Source organism: Egretta garzetta, unplaced genomic scaffold, assembly GCF_000687185.1.
Source record: "Egretta garzetta isolate BGI_Z169 unplaced genomic scaffold, ASM68718v1 scaffold228, whole genome shotgun sequence".
In the NCBI taxonomy this organism is placed as follows: Eukaryota; Metazoa; Chordata; class Aves; order Pelecaniformes; family Ardeidae; genus Egretta; species Egretta garzetta.
The window spans coordinates 590,121-610,502 of record NW_009260758.1 but is presented as its reverse complement, the minus strand read 5'-3'; the positions used below and the strand labels follow the sequence as shown (position 1 = coordinate 610,502).

Below are 20,382 nucleotides of genomic sequence, written 5' to 3'. Positions count from 1 at the left end.
CCTTTGCATGCTGCGAGGGACCTACTGGAATTGAAAGTCAGTGAGGAAAGTCCCAAGTGCTCATCCAGATCTAAAAGCTCAGGAAATTACAGGTAATCAACTTCTCACATCTCTGTCACTTGGGTTTTTTGTTTCGCATATCCTCAGGTGTTTTGAGGGGAGTTTTTATTCTACCTGTATCAGTTAGCTTTGAATAAGGTCCAGATGTTTAATCAGTACCGTTGGCACTTTCCACGATTAAGCCTTTGGATGGCATCAGTGTCTGGGTTTCACTCCTGATCTGCTGAAATAGCCTTTATTTCTTGACTCCTGGGTGGAATCTGGTTTTTGAGCATCTCTAACATCAGGAATACTTGCAGTCCATCTTTGATAACTCTTGTCTAGTTTATCTCATGAGTGTGACTTGGTTGAAGAGACTGAGGTACTTGTTTTTCCAAAAGCATGTGTTAAAACTGTTCTGGGTAAAAATTATCCCTGGGGTCTGCAGATGAGTAAAATAGTCAAGGGCTTACCTCTTACTACTGCGATTTTCCTTTGAAGTCGTAAATCTTGCGAGCCTTGTTTCAGACCTCCCCCATGGGAGAGCTGGCGTGGGATGGTGCATTGAGTGCTCGTGTTGCCCTCCGTGCCAAGGGCCGTTTTTTAGTGGTGGAAACCAGTGACTGGCACCATCGCAGGCGAAACGCCACAGTTCAGACGTCACCGTTGATGCAGTTCTTGCGAACTCCTGTTAAACTTGCAGCGGAGCAGGAGAGGGCTGCAGTGATTTTTAAAACACTTCCATCACGTCTGAGAAACCAGCAGGGTTAGGTCCTGCCTCTGAAGTGTTATTTGGTCCGTGGGACCAAATCTGAGTGGGGCTGCCTGGATCATGGGTCACCGTTTCGGGCTGTCCTGGTGTGCCCCCACCAAAGGATTTCGCCTGCTTGCGCTGTTGCTCCATTTCACTCTGCGGACCAACAGTTGCAAATTGATATTATCACATCTATTGGATATAATCAGGGCTTTTTTGTTGCCTCTGCTGTTTCTGATTGCGACGATCTTGTGTAGAAAAGGAGAATCAGTCTGAAACCCGAAATCCTGAAATTCGGGGGATAAACCTGACGTGGATCTGGAAGTAGATGCTGGACCATGCGGTGCAAGCAGCCAGGACACAGTTTTAATAAGATTATGATACAAATAATAATTGGAGGAGAAGACAGTGATTGAAACAAATGAAGGAAGAGAAAGGACAGGAGCAGGCAGTGTTAAAAGAGGATTTTGGCGCATTTTTCTGGACTGCGAAGGCTATCGCTGCTTTGAGGCCGCTGGCAAAGGTGGTACTCATGATCCGAGACAGCTATCTTTGCTGACTCCATGCGGATATGAGTGTGGGATGTGTTCAGACAGCGATGCAGCTGGTGTTATTTAATAGCTCTCACTAGCCCATCCATCACTTCTGAATCCAGCTTTCTTCCACACTGATTGATATGTTATCATTATGTCAATAAGGCAGCTTGAAAGATGGCATAAAACATTGAAAATACCTAATTATTGTTCTTTATGGAAAAGGAAGCATTTAAACTGGATGTAGCAGTAAGTGGTTTTGAATACTTTTCTTCTCTAGACTTTTCAGGAACAGATACAGGTCGGGATGTATGTTGTGGTGGCCATGGTCATGCCTTGAGGGCGAGATGGTGGAGCCAGTCCTCTTTGGCGCTTCCCTTGGCCATGCAAATGCCTTGGTGCTATGTCTTCATTACAGTTCCATCGCAAGGATCAATTTAAGGCTGGGAAAACCCCTTCTCATTTAAGGCACATCACTTTCAATGTTAAGGAAGAAAAAAAATTCAGCGCCATGGTGATAGCTAGGTAAAGGTTGTTGTCACTTTTTTCCCCTCCCGTTTTTCAGCTGATTACGCGTTGCTCTGAAGGCCTCCCAGCTGTGACTGTCGAATGCCACACTAATGTACAGATTTGCTCATCTTTTTGCAGCTGGCAGGAGAGGAGACTGAAATGAAGGGATCTGTGGATTCACTGTGAGCAGGCAACAATTAATAGGCTTTGAAATTCAATGAGTGGTAAACATTGTGTTCTTGAAAATAAACTGGCTTCGGAAGCAAGCAGCATTCCGGATTGAATGCACAGGTGGATGTTCCTTGCTTGGCTTTGGTAGGTGCTGGCGTAACTGCTGCGGAGAGGGAGGGCAAGTTTGGAAAGCCAGGTATTGCAGGAGTGGAGCACCCGGGAGCTTGGGGCAGGGGAGCTCCTGCTTTGGCTCCTGCAGCTCTTGTGACCCAAGTAAGAAGCCTTGAGGTCCATCGCTTGCATCTTCTGACTGTGGTGTCAGCGTAATGGCTTTTTTTGGTTCCTCCTCCCAAGGATTTCAGGGAAATACAGCAGGCGTTGTCACGTGAAATTAGAGCACCTAAACCCAAACTTCCAGGTCTGCTTAATAGTCGGAGAAGAAGTTAAAGGAATTAAATGGATGGTTGCCCTTACAGGTATGTTTTAACTCCTGGATTTATTGTATGAAGTTCTGGTGTTGCTGTCGCAGGCTCTTGCGCTCTATTCTCCAGCTGTGATAAACCGAGGAGTCCTGGGAGCTGCTGTGTCCGCTGGAAAATAGACACCGAGTTAGCGCAGAGTGTTTATTTCTGCAAAAGGCTTACGCTTGGAGCCTGTATGAAACATCCCTTAGAGATGGATGATAGCGCATGCTACTTTTTTCTGGAAGATAATGAAGGAGTAGAGCAGGCTAAAATGAATTGCATGGCTTCCATGTGGTTGTGTTTTGGGTTTTTTTTTTTTTTTTTTTTTAAAAAAAAAAAAGAAAAGAAAAACCCCAACTCAGTTTTTTTTGAAGCTGAAGATGAACAGCGTTCTCTTCAGCACCTCCACCATTGGGTTTGTCCTCATCGAGTAGTATTTTGGCAGCCTTGTACAGCAGGGTGAAGCGTGTGTCAATCTAGGATACGCAGTGCGTTTCTAGGATTTGGATTTTTGGGTTTGCCTGCTCGCTGCACTCGGGGGCCAAGCACTTCAGGTGATAGTAGGTGCCCCATCAGCATCTCTTTCCAGCCATAATCTGTGGTGATTCTGTTGCCTGTTTAGAATGACAGCATTGCATTTAAGAAAAGAAAAAACCTACAAATCAAACCAAAACCCAAACTCCAGTAAGAATGTGCTGCCGGCTCCTGCCGGCTGGGATAAATGCCTTCAGGCCTCTGCTGGCAGGCTCTGCTTCCGCTCATGGTTGCTGAACATTTGTTCTTCCCATTCGCAATCCGGTCTAGTGAAGCTGGCTTATTCACATTTCTATTATCCAGCTGTCTGGCTGTTTTAATACAGCGCGGCGGGGCTTGGCTGCTTTGGCTTCCAGCTCTCACTCGCCTTATTTGGTAAAGCGCTGCTCTTAAGCTGTTCCTGGAAGGGGCTGTTTTACTCGTTTAGGGACTATTTTCCACTTTCATTTTTGATCTCTCAAGCTATAGATTGTGTTTCAGCAGCGGTGCTGGCATAGCTGAACTCTTCAGTGCTGTCAAAGCGGAATATTGTGCTTTTTAAAGTGCTCCGAGCGTTTTATTCTCTGCTGCAGACAATTTGAGCGGAGGCAATGTCCGGCAGCGCTTGTGCTTGCAGCGTATCTATACCTCGTCAGCACAATCTGCTCTTTCAGACGACAACCAGAGCGCGATCTTCAGTGCTAAGGCCACGTTATGGAGGAGTCGGCCAAGTTTTAATTAGCTGTATGATTTGTTGGCGTCTTCTGCGCTCCCTTCCTGAGAAGGGGAGTGGCGTGCAGCGACGGGCTGAACTTGGACAGATTGAGCGGCATCATTTGTAGGCTTCAGCAAGAGTATCCCTGGTCCCCTGCCAAAAGGATGGCGACCGTTTAGAGCCGAGAGAGGGAGAGGGCCTCAGTAAGTGAGGTGACAGACTCCAGCCAAGCCTAGGAACAGAAAGCAAGGAATAAAGCTTTTGGGCTCAGAAAACAGATGTGGATGCTGGTGTTTTACTCCCTTTGCCTGGGAGTGCCGCGCGGCTCAGCAGCGTGACTCCGCTCTGCTCAGCTCCAGGGTGGTGTTTGCTATAACTAAGGCAGGTCTGGGGTTTTGGTTTGGTTTTTTTTTTTTTTCACTTTGCTTTGCTAAGCTCTTCCAACAGCGCTGCTCAAGTCCCTCCATACCCAATTTATGGGAATGGGGGGGGGGGGGGGGGGCATGTGTCAAAGTCTGCATCCAGGGAGGAGGAGGAGGAGGAGGATGGTAGGAAAGGATCCGAGGATTGCAGGAATCACGGTTTGAATAGGAGTCGTCGATGCTGTGCTGTTACAAAAAGTGCAATTGCTGCCTTGGAAAATATAAAAAGAAACATTGCCAAAAGACATAGTAATTATTTTTTCTAATTTTACTTCCTGGCGGAGCCTCAAGTGAACTATCTTGTTTAGTGCTGCACCTCATACTTCCAGAAAGACATGAGCCGGGTAGAGAAAATCCAGAGGAGGGTAACAGTCAGGAATGAGACAGAGTCTTGCATCTCCATAGTCGTGGGACAGAGGAGCCTGCAAATACTGCTGGGAGAGGGAGGAGGAGTTCTGATCTGTGTGCCCCCAGGGAGAGGGGAAGAAGTAATGGCATCTTAAATTATAAAAATAAATAGGTTAGATCCAGAAATAGCGGGGTGCTGGAATAGAGGACTTCAGGAGATACGTCAGGAATGGAGTAGGCATAGTTAATTCTGCCTTTGGGGGGGAGCTAAGTCAGCTTCCAAGGGTCTGCCAGCCCTGTGAGCCCGTGGTGTTGGCACTTCTGCAGACGGCAGTGGGGCCAGAGGTTGGGAAGACGGCACTCGGTGCGAAGCGGAAGAAACAAATAAGCTTTTTGGGCAAGGGATCCCAAGCACTTCATTAGCGTAAGAAAAATCAAAGCATTGAATTCAGTTTTATTATTTCTTCACTTCTTACAGCCTAGACTTCAATAATATCAAATACTTAGTTAACTTCCTATATCTTAGTTTTTGGCGATGCGGGTTTTCTTTAAGCTAAATGCATTTCATAGCTGAAAATGGAGTTACTTTATTGAACAGCTGATAAATTTGCCTTTCGTTCCGCGTGATGCTGCGGTGCCTCGTTTCTTACGACACGCACGCAGAACGTTCTTAAATAGAAACGACTTCTACTGCGCCGTTCAGTCACGTCAGCTGGAATAGCACAACCCTGTTCTTTCCATACCGCTCAACATTGGCGCTTCCAGAGGGGGTTTGAAATTTGATCTTTCGTGTTCTTCCCGGGCTCGGACTGTCCACGATGTTCCCCATGCCTGCCCCCACTTCCTGGCCCGTTCGGAGCAGGAACTTTATTCCGAAAAAGCAGGAACAAGTGAAGAAGCAAACGTGAAAAATGAAATCCAAGGGGTGAGCAGTCAAAATAAAATGAGATGTGGCCAGCAGATGAATACCCTTTGATTTACAGCTGGTGTGAAATGCTACCAACGAACACTGGAAAGACCCGAAGATTTTGAGAAGAGCATCCCCGGGTTCATGTTCCGAGGCTGGTGCTTTAGTGCCTCGCGGGGAGATTTATCGTGGAAACTGTTAGAAGGGAGATAGTGGATGGTTTCCCGAGTTAAGAATCCAGCTCTCAAGGCTGGGACAAAGGCTAAAGCCAGGGCAGTTTACTTAAAAATGTGTCTGTGCCTCTAATGCACATTAGTTTGCTGAATTCCTTTCATATAAAGTAGGAATGCTTCTCTGGTAGCATGTAAAGTTCGATTTTTTTTATTTTTTTTTTTTTATTTTTTTTTTTCTTTCTTTCAAGTACTACTGGGAGAGAGAGGGGGTTGGCCTTTGGACTTCCCTCTTGGCAAGGTTTGCCTCTAGCCCAGGATTTCTTTTCATGCTGGACCAGAGACGGAGATGAGCTAAGACAGTAAAAACCTTCACTGAAACCCTTTGCTGTCTTGAGATCCTGGGTTAGCTCAAATTGATGTATGCAGTTGTGAACTCTTCGCCAGTGTTTTTTCCCCTCTCCTTGACAGTAAGAGCGTTTTTTCTGGCTTGTATTTGTTAATAGCCAGGAGCCATCCTGGTGCTTGGACTTTTTCTAAAGATTCTTGAGCTTATTCTTAGCTTAAGTACCTTCTCTTGGTCCAAGTTATCCTTTGTGTCTGTCAATAAGACCTTGTTCCTTCAATGCTTTCAGGGTTACCTGGCATATTCGCTCTCCGTCCGTAATGATTTTCTCTGAGGAAACTCAATGTGGCGTTGTCTTCACGTAGCTCTCGTAGCCCCGTGTGTTGCCCACCCAGGGGCACGTTAGCCATTGCGGTGCCACATCTCAGTGACAAGGAGGCTTCCAGTTTTCTTGCATTTTTTAACCTGGCCCCCTAGATGTCAAAGGGATATGTTTAAGTTAAAGGCACCCATGTGTTTTTTCTTTCCACTTGTGATGCTGTCCCTTCTGGCCTTGTGTTTTCGCAGAGCATCCTCACTCAGCGTTGCTCGTACTAGAGATTGAAAAACGAATCTGGCCTTTCCTGCAAATGTTTCCTTTTGGAACTGCCTGTATATCCAGTGTCTAAATATTTCTCTCTTTCTGAGTAGCAGTCTTCTTTCTGAAGGAGACCAAAGAGGTTACATGCAGAAATAAAACAAACACTGGTGTATTCTGAACTTTTTGGTACCTAAGACGTTTACTTAAAGGTGCGTTTCTCATGTTAGTCTGGTAGGTTTTGGGGTACTTGGCTACCATCGTGGTCTTGAGGGCTTGGGGGGGGGGTTGGCTTGTATTGTTGGGAGTTGCCTCTGCTTTGGTCCTTAATTTACCCCAGGCCGTGGTGATGTGTCCAGAGCCTCACAAGATGATTTTCCCCTCAGGTGAGGAGCTCTGCGGTTGCTCCTCCTTGTTAGAATGAAGTCATCTTGCTCCGTTTTTGCCGAAGGACAGCCTTATCTCACAGTAAACTTCAGTATGGCTAAAATGCTGTGTTTATTGCTGTAAATTACTAACCAGGTTGTGTGGAGTCACATGCTAATTGGTTATGTGTTCCAAAAGCTATTGCTTTTTGATTAATCAATACTCTTGATTTAGTAGGCATCAACATTCAGTGTCCTGCTCTCAGGTATGTAATTTTTCAGTCTCTGAAACCGCTGTTGCAGTCTTCTCCCTTTGCTTGGTTTGATACATCAGCTCGAAGTTAATAACAATTGCATTATTTTCTATATTGCTGCAGCTTGAAAAAACGAAGTAGCGATTTCCGTTGGTGGAGCCGTGCATAAATGAGTACAATGGCAAGAGGGTGGTTACCCTCGTGTCTTGCAGCTATGAATTGGGGGTGGTTCTTTTAACTTAAAAATTAAAATATATTTAGAACATAAATCATGCAGGCTCTCCATCTAAATGTTGGTTGCAAGGGTGATTTTCCTTCTTTATTCTGCTTTAAAAAGAAAAGCACTGAAAGCCCTTGAACAGGGCAGGATGCAAGAGTGTGCAGAAGGGAGGTAGCAGCCTTCCCGGCAGCAGAAACCTGTACTATATTTTGTCATGCAATTAGTTCGGCATTTGCATCCCGAATGATTGCGTTGCTTTGCCGTGACATGTGCGACAGTGGCAAGATCTTTGGGCTTGGAATATAAACGCCCTTCTCACCTGCGCTTAAATTCCCCCCGCTTGTGGCATGGCAGAACTGTTGGCAACGTGAGATTTGACTTCGGTCATGGTCATCCGCTGGGCTCGGAGCGCACAGCTCAGGTTTGTTTCCTTGCTTGTTCTGCTGGAGCTGTGGATGGCGTGGGCTCCGCCGGGCCAGCAGGTCAAGCGTTTAGTGCATCCCGAAAAATACGTGTTTTGTGATGAGCTGCTGCGCTCCCAGCAAAGCTTGTTCCCTGCAAATGGAAAATTAAAGGACGTCTTCTCGTCACAATCCGCTGGGCTCGGAGCGCACAGCTCAGGTTTGTTTCCTTGCTTGTTCTGCTGGAGCTGTGGATGGCGTGGGCTCCGCCGGGCCAGCAGGTCAAGCGTTTAGTGCATCCCGAAAAATACGTGTTTTGTGATGAGCTGCTGCGCTCCCAGCAAAGCTTGTTCCCTGCAAATGGAAAATTAAAGGACGTCTTCTCGTCACAAAGACAGTCGTTTCAGTAGGATCCTTTATGGAAATGCAGGAATGATTAATAATCAACACATTTCTGTAGCTGCTTTTGTTCTATATTCTTTGAACCTCTTAGGCTGTCATCTATTCATTTGAAACCTCAGAAGGAACAAGTCTAGAAATAGACGGCTGTAGTAATCCAAGGGCTTCTGAAGAGGTGACACTTGCCTGTGATGGAATATATGCATTTTGTGTTCGTCTGTGTGCCTCCTGTGTGGAAAATATTTCACTGAAACACAAAAGAGGTCTTCATTTTGTCTTTAAATAAATAATCTCTTCATCCTGTGGAGTGTTATCATCCTTGCGAGAGTATTAAAGCCGTGCAACTTTCATCAATAGAAAGTCGAGAGCTTCTATTTGCAGTATTTCCATCATCGCCAGCTATGTTCTCTTCTTTGCTGCTATTTTTTATATTTAAAATAAAAATAAAAAATACTATCCTTGTATCTATTCTCTACTGTGAGCAGGCTTTGGCCTTGGGGAAATATCAGGTATCCAAGTATAGAAAAGTCTGAAGAGAAACTGCTAAATTTCAGCATGGAATTGCTAATTTTCTTTTAATTTTAGTACTGCTGCGCAAAAAGGAGTTTGGTTTTTTCAAGTAACGAAGAAACAGCTGTGTTGGTGTTAAATATTCAGTGGGGTTTGTAAGTGACTTACTTAAATATCTTCATCTCTGTAGATTTCCCTCAGCTGAAAGTACTCTGAAGTATGATTTTTTGAGAGAGAAGGAATAATTTTTTTCTGACTCTTACCTTTCTCCAGTTGGCATTTGCTAAAGTCTGGGTCTGCGTTTAAAAAAGAAAAATAAAAAAAAAAAATGAAATAACGACACAACTTTTTGTTGCCAACAAAATATTTGATTGCTGCTTTCTCGAGCTGCAGAAAATTTGGTGAAGACTTTCTACTAAATCCTTAAAATAGCTGGGGGAGATTCGGAAAAAATGATGAGTGGGGTATTATACAACCAGCCCGGCTAAAAGGACTTCCCGAGCATTTAGAAACGAGCACGCTAGAGAAGGGCAGAGAGAAAAATTGTGTGCTGCGACTCCAAACTCCTCTGAGCTGGTCTCTGAAAGTAGCAGAGATGGGAAGTTTTAAGAGCGGCCGGTGTCCCGCTGTCACCCAGCGATGCACCGCGGAGGGCTTTGGCCGTCGGCAGTGTCAGTTTAGCGACTTTTGGAGCCGTCTTCGTATACCGAGGGCAGAATCGACATCGTAACATGGCTTAATGCCCCGAGGGGTGGGGAGGACCCGTGCCGCATAGGTGTGTTTGAGTTTGAGTTGGGCGTTTCTCGGCAGCTGGTGGAGAAACAAGGTGACTGTGTCTTGGGTGGGCTCTGGAATGCTCCGCTTGCTTCTGCAAATCATTCCAGCCTCTCTGAACTTCGTGCCTATTTGCAAATTTTTGACAATCTTGCATTATATTTTACAATAATCTCATTAACATACTATGTAAATGCTACTTAAATTCCCATGCAATGGAGTCCATTTACAACAAAAAAAAAAAAAAAATCAGCCTGGTCAGGTTTTTCATTTTGCTGTGAAAGCCAGAATTGTGCGTACCCGGTTGATTTGACCCCGACAGGGAGCACAGGATGGGGTTAGGCAGCTGTCCCGGGGCAGCCCCAGAAGGGAGCTCGCTGATGTTACGGTACGTGAAACAGTGACGGTCCGTTTCTTAAATCAGGTCCTGCATCTGGCAGTCCCAGCCCCTGTTGAGGGACTGCCCAAAGGATGGTTGCCACTTGCCCGGCAGCAGCTTGCCTGCCCCCATGCAGTGCAGTTCTTGTTCACCACAGCACTGCAGAGGCTCAAGGTTGGGTGAAGGTTTCCATTATGGGATGCTTTTCCAGACTGATGTTTTTAAGTTTTGCTGGTTTAGCCGATTTATTTTTATTTTGGTTTTTTTTTTTTTTGCCAGGTACTTTTCCCAGATGTGTTTTTTAAAGAAAGGGTTGCTTTCCTAAAAAGTGATTGGCAAAATACTGTTTTGATGGTTAAGGGGAAAAAAAAAAGCCAGCTTTTTCCCTGCAAAGTTCTGGTTCCTTATGCTTTGGGAACGTAAGGTGCCTTGGATGATGAAGTTGGGGAAACCTTGGGAGATGAGGATTGTCTGGGCAAAACATAATCCCTCCTCGTGTATTAGGTGGAGACCTGCACATTGCTGTCATGGAGGGAAAAAGAGAAGGGATGGATTAATGAGTTGTTGGGGGCTGAATAAATTAATTGGAATGGAAGTAGAGAATCTGACTGGTTGGGCTTGGGCTGGCAGGAAAGGTTGGAGGTTTGGAGACTATGACTGGGTAGGAAAGAAGCAAGGTCTAGTACAAGGGAAGGGAACAGAGAAGGAAGAAGAGAAAGTTCAAAGCATGGAGTAGAAAGAATTGCAGTTGGCGTAATGGAGCTGGCCAGTTTTTCTATTCCTTGAACCCCAGAATACTTTAGGGCATAGAATTTTCCAGTGTTTCCAGTATCCTTGATTTTGATTATTCGTCTGAGGCTGGTACACGCAGAGGCTAACCAAACCTTACTGAAAATATTTTTTGGGAGCTTCAGGTGGCAGAGACCCATGTGGGGATCTAAATGTCCAAACAGTGAGAGCATTAACGTATCACGTGGTGCAATTATGGTCTTACTCGGTCTGCTTTATTAGGTGCAAAGCAATTGCTGACGGAAGAACATGATTTATCTTGGAAACATTGAAGTGCGCATTTAATACATCTCTGTATAACCTTCATTCATCATCCTTGTGCATCTGCGTGATGGGGCAGTACGCAATTACGCAATCACTTTCTCCTGCAAGGACCTTTGTTGGGTGTTCGGGCTTGATGGTGTGTCATCGTTTCATCAGCAGCTACCTAGTGTTTTATTTTTGTACTTAGCATGCTTATTCTGCCATTTCTCACTGTGGGTCATGAAGATCTGAAAAGAAAATGCATTCCTTCATGGTTCACGTTGAGCAAACAGCGTACAGGAATTATTACTTTGCGGTAACAGCGTTATTTATCACCCTTCCTGTGTGGCTAAAGCTGCTTGAATCCATGATCAGAGCAGATTGCAGGGTTTTTTTCGGCTGCTTTGGCTTCATTTTGGATCTGTTAGAAATAGATCTAACTGCCATAGTATCGTGTCTGACAAGTAGTTAGTTTATCTTAAGCAGTCATCGCTGCTGTGGGTTGCAGGTGGCTGACCGTGATGGTACTCAGCTTGCACATCCTTGATTCTTGTAAACATACAAGCCTATGGAATCTGGAGACTTAAAAGCCTTCTGGCCATAAAGTTCACATAGTTTGACTCATGGTGAAATACATTCAGTACTAACCAGCCTCTGGTGGTCACGTTAAGGTGAATAAGGCTCAGTTTAACTCCTCAGCCACTTAAGAAATAGATTTTATAGAACAAATATTAGAAAAGAAAATGTTGGGTGCTTTTCATTGTTTGTTTTAGATCTGTAGCTTTGTAACTAGGAAGAAAACCTAAGAAAAACACGTTCTGTCTTCCCTTCTTGCGTTGGACAAGGTCAAATGCTTGTAGACCTCTCTGCTGTGCTGCGGGGAAGAGAGGGGGCTGCTTGCAGTTAACAATTTAGAAGTTAAGCCTAAGTTGACAACTTTCTTGACTGAAAAGGATGGAAAAAAAGTACATTTGCACTGTGACTAAATCGAGCATACAATTAATTCTTCTATACAGTTCTGTGTGTTAATTGCTGTCATTGTGCGATCTGATGGTTTAAGCAAAAATAGAAAATTTTATAACTGGTGTGTTGCTTACGATGCATAGTCTTAGCCTAAAGTGCCAGCCTGCAGTGGCTTTTTGAATCTATTCTGTGCTGTCAATCTCTGTGAATCATCTTTATGTAAATGAAAAATACGTTGAAGAGAGCAAACCTGGGAAGTGTGGTTTGCACTTCGTTTTCCACTGTTTGTTGAGAAGCTGTAAGCTGGTAGCGTCAAAGTGGAGGTGAGTATTTCTGGATAGACGCAATTAAATCTCCTTCCACGTACCCTCAGCTCTTTCCCAGTGTGTGCCCCTCGGTTAAAGACCCCCAGTGCCGTAGCCAGCTCTCGCTGTATCTGTTGCTGGTGTGCTGGGTCAGCAGCTAAGCAGGCTGAGGGAATTGCTCTGGTGGTTTGGGACGCATTGGTCGGCCCATTTGGCCATCGGTGGCTCGCTCTGAGATGAAATGGCAATCTCCCATGGGTGCTTCACCCCATTAGAAGGAGATTTAGTTTCGAAGACAGACTTTTGCTCTTCCGTGAGAGGTGTTCGATGTTGCCCGGTAGGCTCCAATGGTGCTTTGAGGATGGATTTGACAGGCAGGCAGAGCAACATCAAATAGGTCTTTTCTTTAAGAAGGGCATGAAAAGAGTTGAAGGTGTCAATCTCAAGTGGCATCCCGAGGTAAAATTACCAAGCTCTGTCTCTAGAGGGGCTCAGCCCCTTCAGCACCTTTAACCTTGGCAGAGCCAAAATGACTCCTTGTCAGTGGGGGGTTTTTCCCTCTTGGGTTGCCATGTGTCCAAGGTGAGCGGCTGTGCTTTTTAGACAGTGAAGATAAAAACCCCAGGTAGGTCTCTCCTCAGCTTGCTTCCCAAATTTCAGTGCTTGCCTGTAAAAATACACCAGGACCCCTGAGAAATACCACGTGAATTAGAACCCCAAGTCTTGCATCCACGCCACTGCCAAAGCAGCACTGGGAACAGCCTTCTGGCTTTTTTGGCACTTTGTTTAAACTTCTAAGCTCCTACTTCAGGCACTGTCTTTGAATAGCTTAATTTATTTTTTTTTTTTTTGCGTGTTCAGTTGCTTAGCAACAGAGAAGAGGAAAAATAGTAAACGCAGCTAATTTGGTTTTATTACTGGTAAGCTAGCATCTTTTTAATATAAAAATATATTTTTAATAAGACTAATGAGCTGTAATTCCTGGCTTTTGCCAGGCAGAATGTTAAATAAACAGTGGTGACGGACTGGGTAAAGAACCCACCACCCCGAGGGGTTTACTGTTACCTGGAACTATGCTTTGAATGTCTGTGCTTGTGCGTGCTGCTGTCCGGGGGTATTTTATGCTGCTGTTGCTTTATTAGGTGAGCTGCTCCGATTCTTTGTGCCTCATTTTCCCTAGCAATAGAAGGGATTCAGTTTCAAAACTTAAACAACAAAACCAAACCAACCGCCCCCTACCACAACCTAACATGAATTGTGTGAGGTAGGGTACCTGCTAAAATAGAAAAATGAAAAGGCGTGTGTAAAATGGATCTGTTTGCCTGGGAAAGCCTTGAAACGTGTTCCCATTTTAGTACGGTAGTGTTTTGGACTGGGCCAAGTTATAAAGTTTCTGGTCTTGCATCAGATGTTTGGCAGCAACAGTTGATTTTTATCATTCATGGGGCAACATTCCTGTTGCTCAAAAAAGCATTTTGTCTGATCAGGAGCTTTTTTGGAATTTGTTTATAAACCTTTCCTTGTTGCTGGAATATTTGGACAACGTTAGCAGCAAAAATCCAGATAATTATGAATGGTTGAAGCAATCTCTCTGTTTATTTCATCTGTTTTTATAGATTGCCTGTTCAAACTATGTCCCATGAACCGGTACTCTGCTCAAAAGCAGTTCTGGAAAGCAGCAAAGCCGGGAGCTAACAGCACCACAGATGCCGTGCTGCTCAATAAACTGCACGTAAGTATCCACGTTCAGGATGCTGTTGATCACCAACACTCTCGTCCATATGCTTTCGATATGTATTTCCAATGAACTTGACACAGTTAACCTGGAGACACCAAGAAAGTACACAGAAATCACCATTCACCAAGATCTAACTCTAAATTTAAACATCCTCTGGTTTATGACAACAAGGTCTCGGTGTCCCCTAATACCGGTACCTATGATAGCAGGGTAGAGTCGTGCTAGCCATTTAAGCTTTTGTCATTAACCTGGGCTAACCTGTAGTAGTGTTCTCTGTGGGCAATTTTGGGTGGTAACTGCAGAAAAATAGGACCCTTCAAACAACGACACAGAGTAGAGGATTCTCGGGTGTTGCATCTCGACGTGGGAAGTCACGGGCATTAGCTGTGCCGGTAGATGCCATCTGATAAATCTATTGGGATTCCTCAAACAAGCATAGCTGTTGTTGATACGTGGAAAGTTTGACAGGTAATTATGAGTAATTATAAGGCCAGACAGCCTATCCTTCCTTATCAGCTTTTGTCGTATTTAATATTTTCTGGGTAAAATGTTGACATTCAGCAGTTGAAAACCCAGTAAGGCTGGGTAAGGATTGCTGTTTTTAGAGCTCCTATATAAAAAAAAAAAAAAAAAAGCCGACTTAACTTAAATACCATCTGTTGACTTTAGAGTTAAATAAACTCCATGTTTATGTTAAAATTACATAGCTAGAGTACTTCATGTCAAAATTACAATTCTAAATATTTTTAGTTTCTTTAAGCCTATATTAAGCTCATTGTAGACTGAAATACAAAATGGCCCTGTAGGAGAGTGTCATTTGCTGATTGCCATATGGCTGCCTTGCTCCTGCATTTCACAAAGCCTGAGTGTTTGACTCATTTTGCTTCTGAAAACATAATTTTATAACCTAGAAGCATTAACTTGGCAAGGAGAAAGCTATTTCGGTATTGGCTGTAGCACAACGGTCCCTCGCTTGTGCCGCATGTCTCCTGCCCCGTTAATGATGATAAGAGAAGTAGACCATGCCAGCAAGCTTTATGTAATGGGGGATTCTGGGTTTGGGTTTTCTGGTGTATAAGGGAAAGGGAGAGTTTATATCCGCAGGTTATGTGTGTGACTTCATGGATTTTAAGAGAAAGTATGGTCTAAATACTGCGTCATGTAGAAGAAAAATACTGCGTAATTGCCCTTGATTACAATGTCATTTAAAGTTGTCTTCTCTTTCTTCAGTACGTGCCAGCTCAGGTGGCTGGGGCCTGTTCCTATTTGTCTGACACTTTACCATTTTGTGCTAGGGTCCCTATGGAAATGCAGAATTAGATTTTTTTTTTTTTTAAGTATTTAGCCCCAGCTGAGCGGTGGCTGTACAGAAACGTACCACCATGCAGGCTTGATTTGGTGAAAGGATTTGAGTACTTTACAGTTGCACTGGAGATTATTTCATATGCATCACTCTGACATAAAGGCTAATCCTTTACGTAGCATCTGCCGAATCAGGTCTTCAGTAACCCAGGGCTGGTGCATGGCTTTAAAATAATATGGCCCCATGTATGTCACTCGTATACCAAAGCTTACTTTTCTGCCAATCGTATGGGTACGCGTATCATCTTTTCTGTTTGTTGGCACACAGAACACACTAAAAACCCCTGTGGTCTGCATGATGTGTGTTGGGGGGGCTATGCCCTGAAACACGTGCATACAACTGTTAGCTCTGCCTGTGATTAGATTGCTTTATCAGTGCATATAATTTCAAACAAAATTGGTGATGCAAGACGTATTCATCATCACTTGCCTTTTTTGGCTTCTGTTTGTCTGCTGGTGGAATTTATTGTCTGCTGTGGAGCGCTCAATGCTGAGGTCAGGTTATTTTAAGTTAATGCCATTTAAGGGATTTAAAATCTGGGACACTTGTCTTTCTTTGGTATCAAGAATCAGGGCTGGTTGAGAAGCTGACATCTAGTGGCCAGAGAAGATGATTTTATCTTCTCGAATGATTGTCAGGTTTGGTGTGTGCTTTTGAAATGCATCCACAGTCTTACTCGCATTTTCACAGAACAGACTATTTTCTTCGTTTATAATAAACGTGGCACCCAATCCAGCGCAGGCGGAGAAGTCCTGTCTTCTGTGATCACTGTTGATAGTTGAGAGGGCCTTAGCATCTTGGAGAAATCCCTTCTCGACAGAATACTTTGAAATCAAGCAAGAAAAGTTGTATTTCAATAATAAAGAGAAAATTATGCTGCATTGTATTTCTGAATCTATTCGTGAGCTTGAATGAGCAGCTGTATTCCAGGTTCTCCTGGAGCAGGAGCCAGCTATCCTACCTAGCCCAGCTTCTAAAAATAGCGCGTTTTGTGTAAGCTGAAGATGCGGAAATTTTCTAACAATAGGCAGATAGCTCTGCCTTTGCAGGAGCGAAGCTTTGTCCTGTGTTATTGCTGCTCTACCAGCTACAGTTGGGAACTGTGGGTGCTTTCTCTTCTTCCAGGAGAAAACTTGGACTTACTGCAGTGCTTGAGATCTGAGAAGCAAACCATAAACGTTGTTGCTTAGCCTCCAAAAAAGTCTAGTTTCAAATTACTCTCTGCCACCAGTTATCGGTTAAAACAAATACAATTCTTTTTTTTTTTTTAATGAAATAAAAATAGTCTTTCATGTAAAGTAAGAGAGAATTGCTGTACCAAATGAAATGGTTTAAAAACAGCCTGGGCAAAATAGCTCGCTTGTTTTAAAACAAAGTGCAAGAGCCTAGTTATAAATTAAGTTAGTAACTAGAGCAATGTATCCCTGTGATCATGCAATTTTGCAAGGGCTTTCCCTTTTATTGCCACGTTAGTGTGGTACAGAAGCGCCCAGCTGCATTCCCACCGCCGGTCCGTAACGTGGCGCGGGGAGCCCTTCAGCCCCGCCAAGCACCACCTCTGTGCTGCTGGGGAGCTGGGGGCTCGTGTACTCACAGCTGCAGAGGGCATTCATAAATGCCTTCTAAATAATCCTGGTGAAGGTGGTTAGAGACATCGTAAAAAGACAGGCTGTGGAAAAGTGGGGACCGATGTTGGGAAAGTAAAATAAAGCTCCGAAGTCAAGGTCCTTTTCTTTCAAGTTGCGTAGAAGTGGGTAGATACAGACCTGTCGGCTTGAGTCATTCCCCATCCTTTTTCACCTTCCCTCTGCAGGTGCGGTGGTGTCTTCTCATGGCTTGTCTTCTGGCTTGGCGGGGTTTTTCACCTCATGTTTTATTCCAAAATCTTGTCAAATTCTACCCAAATTACAGGCTGCTTAAATGTCTACCTTCCTAAACAACTGAAAAAGGGAACTAGAAATGATGCTGTTGGAAAAAGCAAGTTATGTTCCTTCAGATGCTCACTGTTTTTCCAGTTCTTTGAAATACCTTTAAAGAACTTTGAGTGTTTGGCCATACTTTTGATAAAACAGTCCACGATCAAATTGTTCCCCTTTAATTTCAGCATGCGGCAGATTTGGAAAAGAAACAGAACGAAACTGAAAACAGAAAGTTGCTGGGAACAGTCATCCAGTACGGCAATGTTATCCAGGTAGGCTGCAAGCTCCATAGGATTTTGCTCAAACTCACCTGCTCCATGTAACATTAAATTTCTGGAATTCACAGACAAGAGTCTGCAGCTTGCAGGGTGTGACAGTGTCCTGAAGTGGGATCCTGTGAAGCCAGAATGGGGCGTATAGAATCATTTAGGTTGGAAAAGGCCCTTAAGATCATTGAGTCCAACCATTAAGCCAGCACTGCTAAGTCCACCGCTAAACCACGTCCCTAAGCACCACATCTACACATCTCTTAAATCTCTCCAGGGATCCCAGTCCTCATCCATGGTGCCGTGGTGAAGGTCTGTGATGGACGGTTATTTCCTCATTCATGGAGATTTCATCAAAGATGGTGTTATTAAAATGGCAAATCGTATAGCCATGGTGGAATCACTTTTTTTTATTATGGGTTAATTGTGGGGGTTTTTTTGAGATCACCGTGCAATTGCTTTCTTCAGAAATACTTCTTAGAGCCTTTGCGAGAGTTGGCCATCTGGAAGATGGCAGGGACACTGTACAATGCCAAGTACGGCCTCTCACAATCAGGTGTCAATACATCAAATAGAAAATTGACACAGAGAAGGAAAATCAAGCCATATAAGTAATTGCAGTCCATTGAAGCAAAGGATATGCTAGGTTCCAGGGAAGGGGAAAAAAAAAAGCATCAGACCCAATAAAAGTGGAAAGTACGATAATTGCATAATTAAAAAGACAGGTCTTTAATAAATGGGGAACATAACATGCAGCCGGTGCGGGCTCACCCTGGAACCAAAGCAGACATGCTTCCCCTAGGTAAAGTGCCTCAGCACTTCGCAGTAGGGTTAGTGACCCGAGCGTTTTGAGCCTTAGATTCTAAGAAATTCCTCTACAAATGTTTTTTATCTTATTCAGCTGACATGACACCAGCCAACAGAGGGGGTGGCTGGGAGCATGAGCAGGCTGGCCTTTCTTGTTGCAAGAAGTTGGCTGGCCGCCCTTCCGAGCAGTTGTCAGGTTTGGAGCAACCTGAGGGAGGAAGGGCAGGGAAGTCTCTGCCTTGCCTGAATTAAGTGTGCTTTTGGCCTATGTGTTTAGGTGGGGGGGAAAAAAAAAAATCTACTTTTAATGATGAAAGAAAAATAATAATACTGATTTTTTGATTGGACTGCAAACGTCAGCACTGTTGAGAGCAGCGATAAGCATTTGCCCATATTTTCCCATAACTCTCGAATGTTCTGCAAGTAACCACTATTTATGGTAGTCAAAAGGCATGAAAAAGTGCTTTCTATACAAAAGTTCCTGTCTACTAAATTTACTGGGAATGTAACAACAGTTGGTTGGAGGTGGGTAGGTCGGGAGGTGGAATGTCACCCGTTGGAGCTCGCGTATCCATGCCGCTGGGCGCAGCCTGCGAGGTCGTACGCAGCGGAGGGCTTGGGAGTTTTCAGAAGAGAGTTTTCAAAGCAGCAGTCATGTTTTCTGTTAAATCTGAGCAAAGCAAGATAAGAGCAGCTGTACTTCTCGCCACCCCCTTCTTACCAGGGAAAACCACTTCGTCCCAGCATTTTACCGCTTGCGATGCTGGGTTTTTGAACAGGCTGGTGTAAAGTGACACGAGCGTTTCTGAGTGTTTATCCTTTGCTGGAGAAGGGACCGTTGGATTAGCTGAGGATGTTTTGTGCTGTAGGACTGCATATGTACTGAAAGAAGCGTGAGATTGTGCCTAATTCATCAATATTTTAATATAATTTAGTTTCTATTTTAATTCCTGTGTAATACTGTGGTTATCTTACGCACGCGATTTATTGAGGGGAGGAAAAATGAGCATTCTTAGAACTGAACTCTAATTCTTATTCTAGCTGCTTCACTTAAAAAGTAACAAATACTTAACAGTAAATAAGAGGCTTCCAGCTCTACTCGAGAAGAATGCTATGAGGGTGACCTTGGATGAAGCTGGAAATGAAGGTTCCTGGTTCTACATACAGCCCTTCTACAAACTGCGATCCATTGGAGACAGCGTAAGTGCCAAGAGGAATATTGTCACGTGTTTCTTGGTGCACAGCTTGGCAAAGCTCATTTCGGGAGGCCTCTCTTGCAATTAATGAAATGCACAGATCTTCTAGTGCGTGATGTTGCAGGAGCAACCTTTTTTCCTATGCTGTCATGAGGGGGAGGGAAATTGCTATGGTAACTTGTATTTTGGAAGCGTGGAATGATTTAACGTTGGAGGGAATAAGGGACCTAATTACGCTAGCCTTTCACAATTCCAGTCCAATTCAAAATGGTAGGAAATGTTGAGTTCCTTCAATAGGCTTGGAACAAATAATTAGCATCTTGGTTGTCAGTTTGAAATCAAAATTCATCATCATTTTGTATATGAGGGATGAGGTGGTAATGAGGCTAAATGGTCCTGTTCATGGGAAATCTGGAAAATTAATTGGTTCTGAATTAAATGCGTTACTGTTTTTATCTCTTAATCCCTTTTGTCCAAATCTGAGTCACCTGGGTATGCTATCTGCCTAAAAGCATGCAGCAGTAAGCTTCCGTGTGCTCTATGGTATAGTCCAGGTATGTGTTTGGCACCTAAACGCAGCGGCCTTTATTGAACAGGAATAACTTACCCTGTGGAGTAGCCCCATACATTTTGATGTGACTGTTCCTTTTCTCCAGGCACGCACCCAGGAAAGCCAAAGCACAGGGTCGCGCAGTCTTAGTGGCATGGCCACATCAAGGTCTTCTAAATCGCACCAATTCTCAGACGCGTAATCACTAAGAACAGTTCCTTTCAATACAGAAAAGGCTTTTTGGGTTTGGGTTCAAGAAAGACTTTGCCGTAGAAGAAGGGAAGAACGGGACCTTTACTGTCAATAATAAAGTGCATTTGTGCGCTTTATTTATGACTCAAGAGTCATATGCCAGCCTGGTCAAGAATGTGACTTTACAAATGATATGATTCTTGGAGGAGGAGGATCTTTGGCTGACCTCTTGCTATAGGAATTATTTGTTAAATGTTAACCAATGAAAGAACTTCATGGA

At 44.0% G+C, this 20,382-nt stretch overlaps 1 protein-coding gene across 1 annotated transcript in view; it reads left to right on the top strand.

Moving 5' to 3' along the window:
- ITPR1 (inositol 1,4,5-trisphosphate receptor type 1) overlaps positions 1 to 20,382 on the top strand; it is a 183,610-nt gene that overhangs the window by 37,591 nt on the left and 125,637 nt on the right. Inside the window, 3 exon segments of the mRNA XM_035901402.1 lie at positions 13,688 to 13,803; positions 17,277 to 17,363; positions 19,206 to 19,364. Of these exon segments, the coding sequence (XP_035757295.1) occupies positions 13,688 to 13,803; positions 17,277 to 17,363; positions 19,206 to 19,364 (362 nt within the window).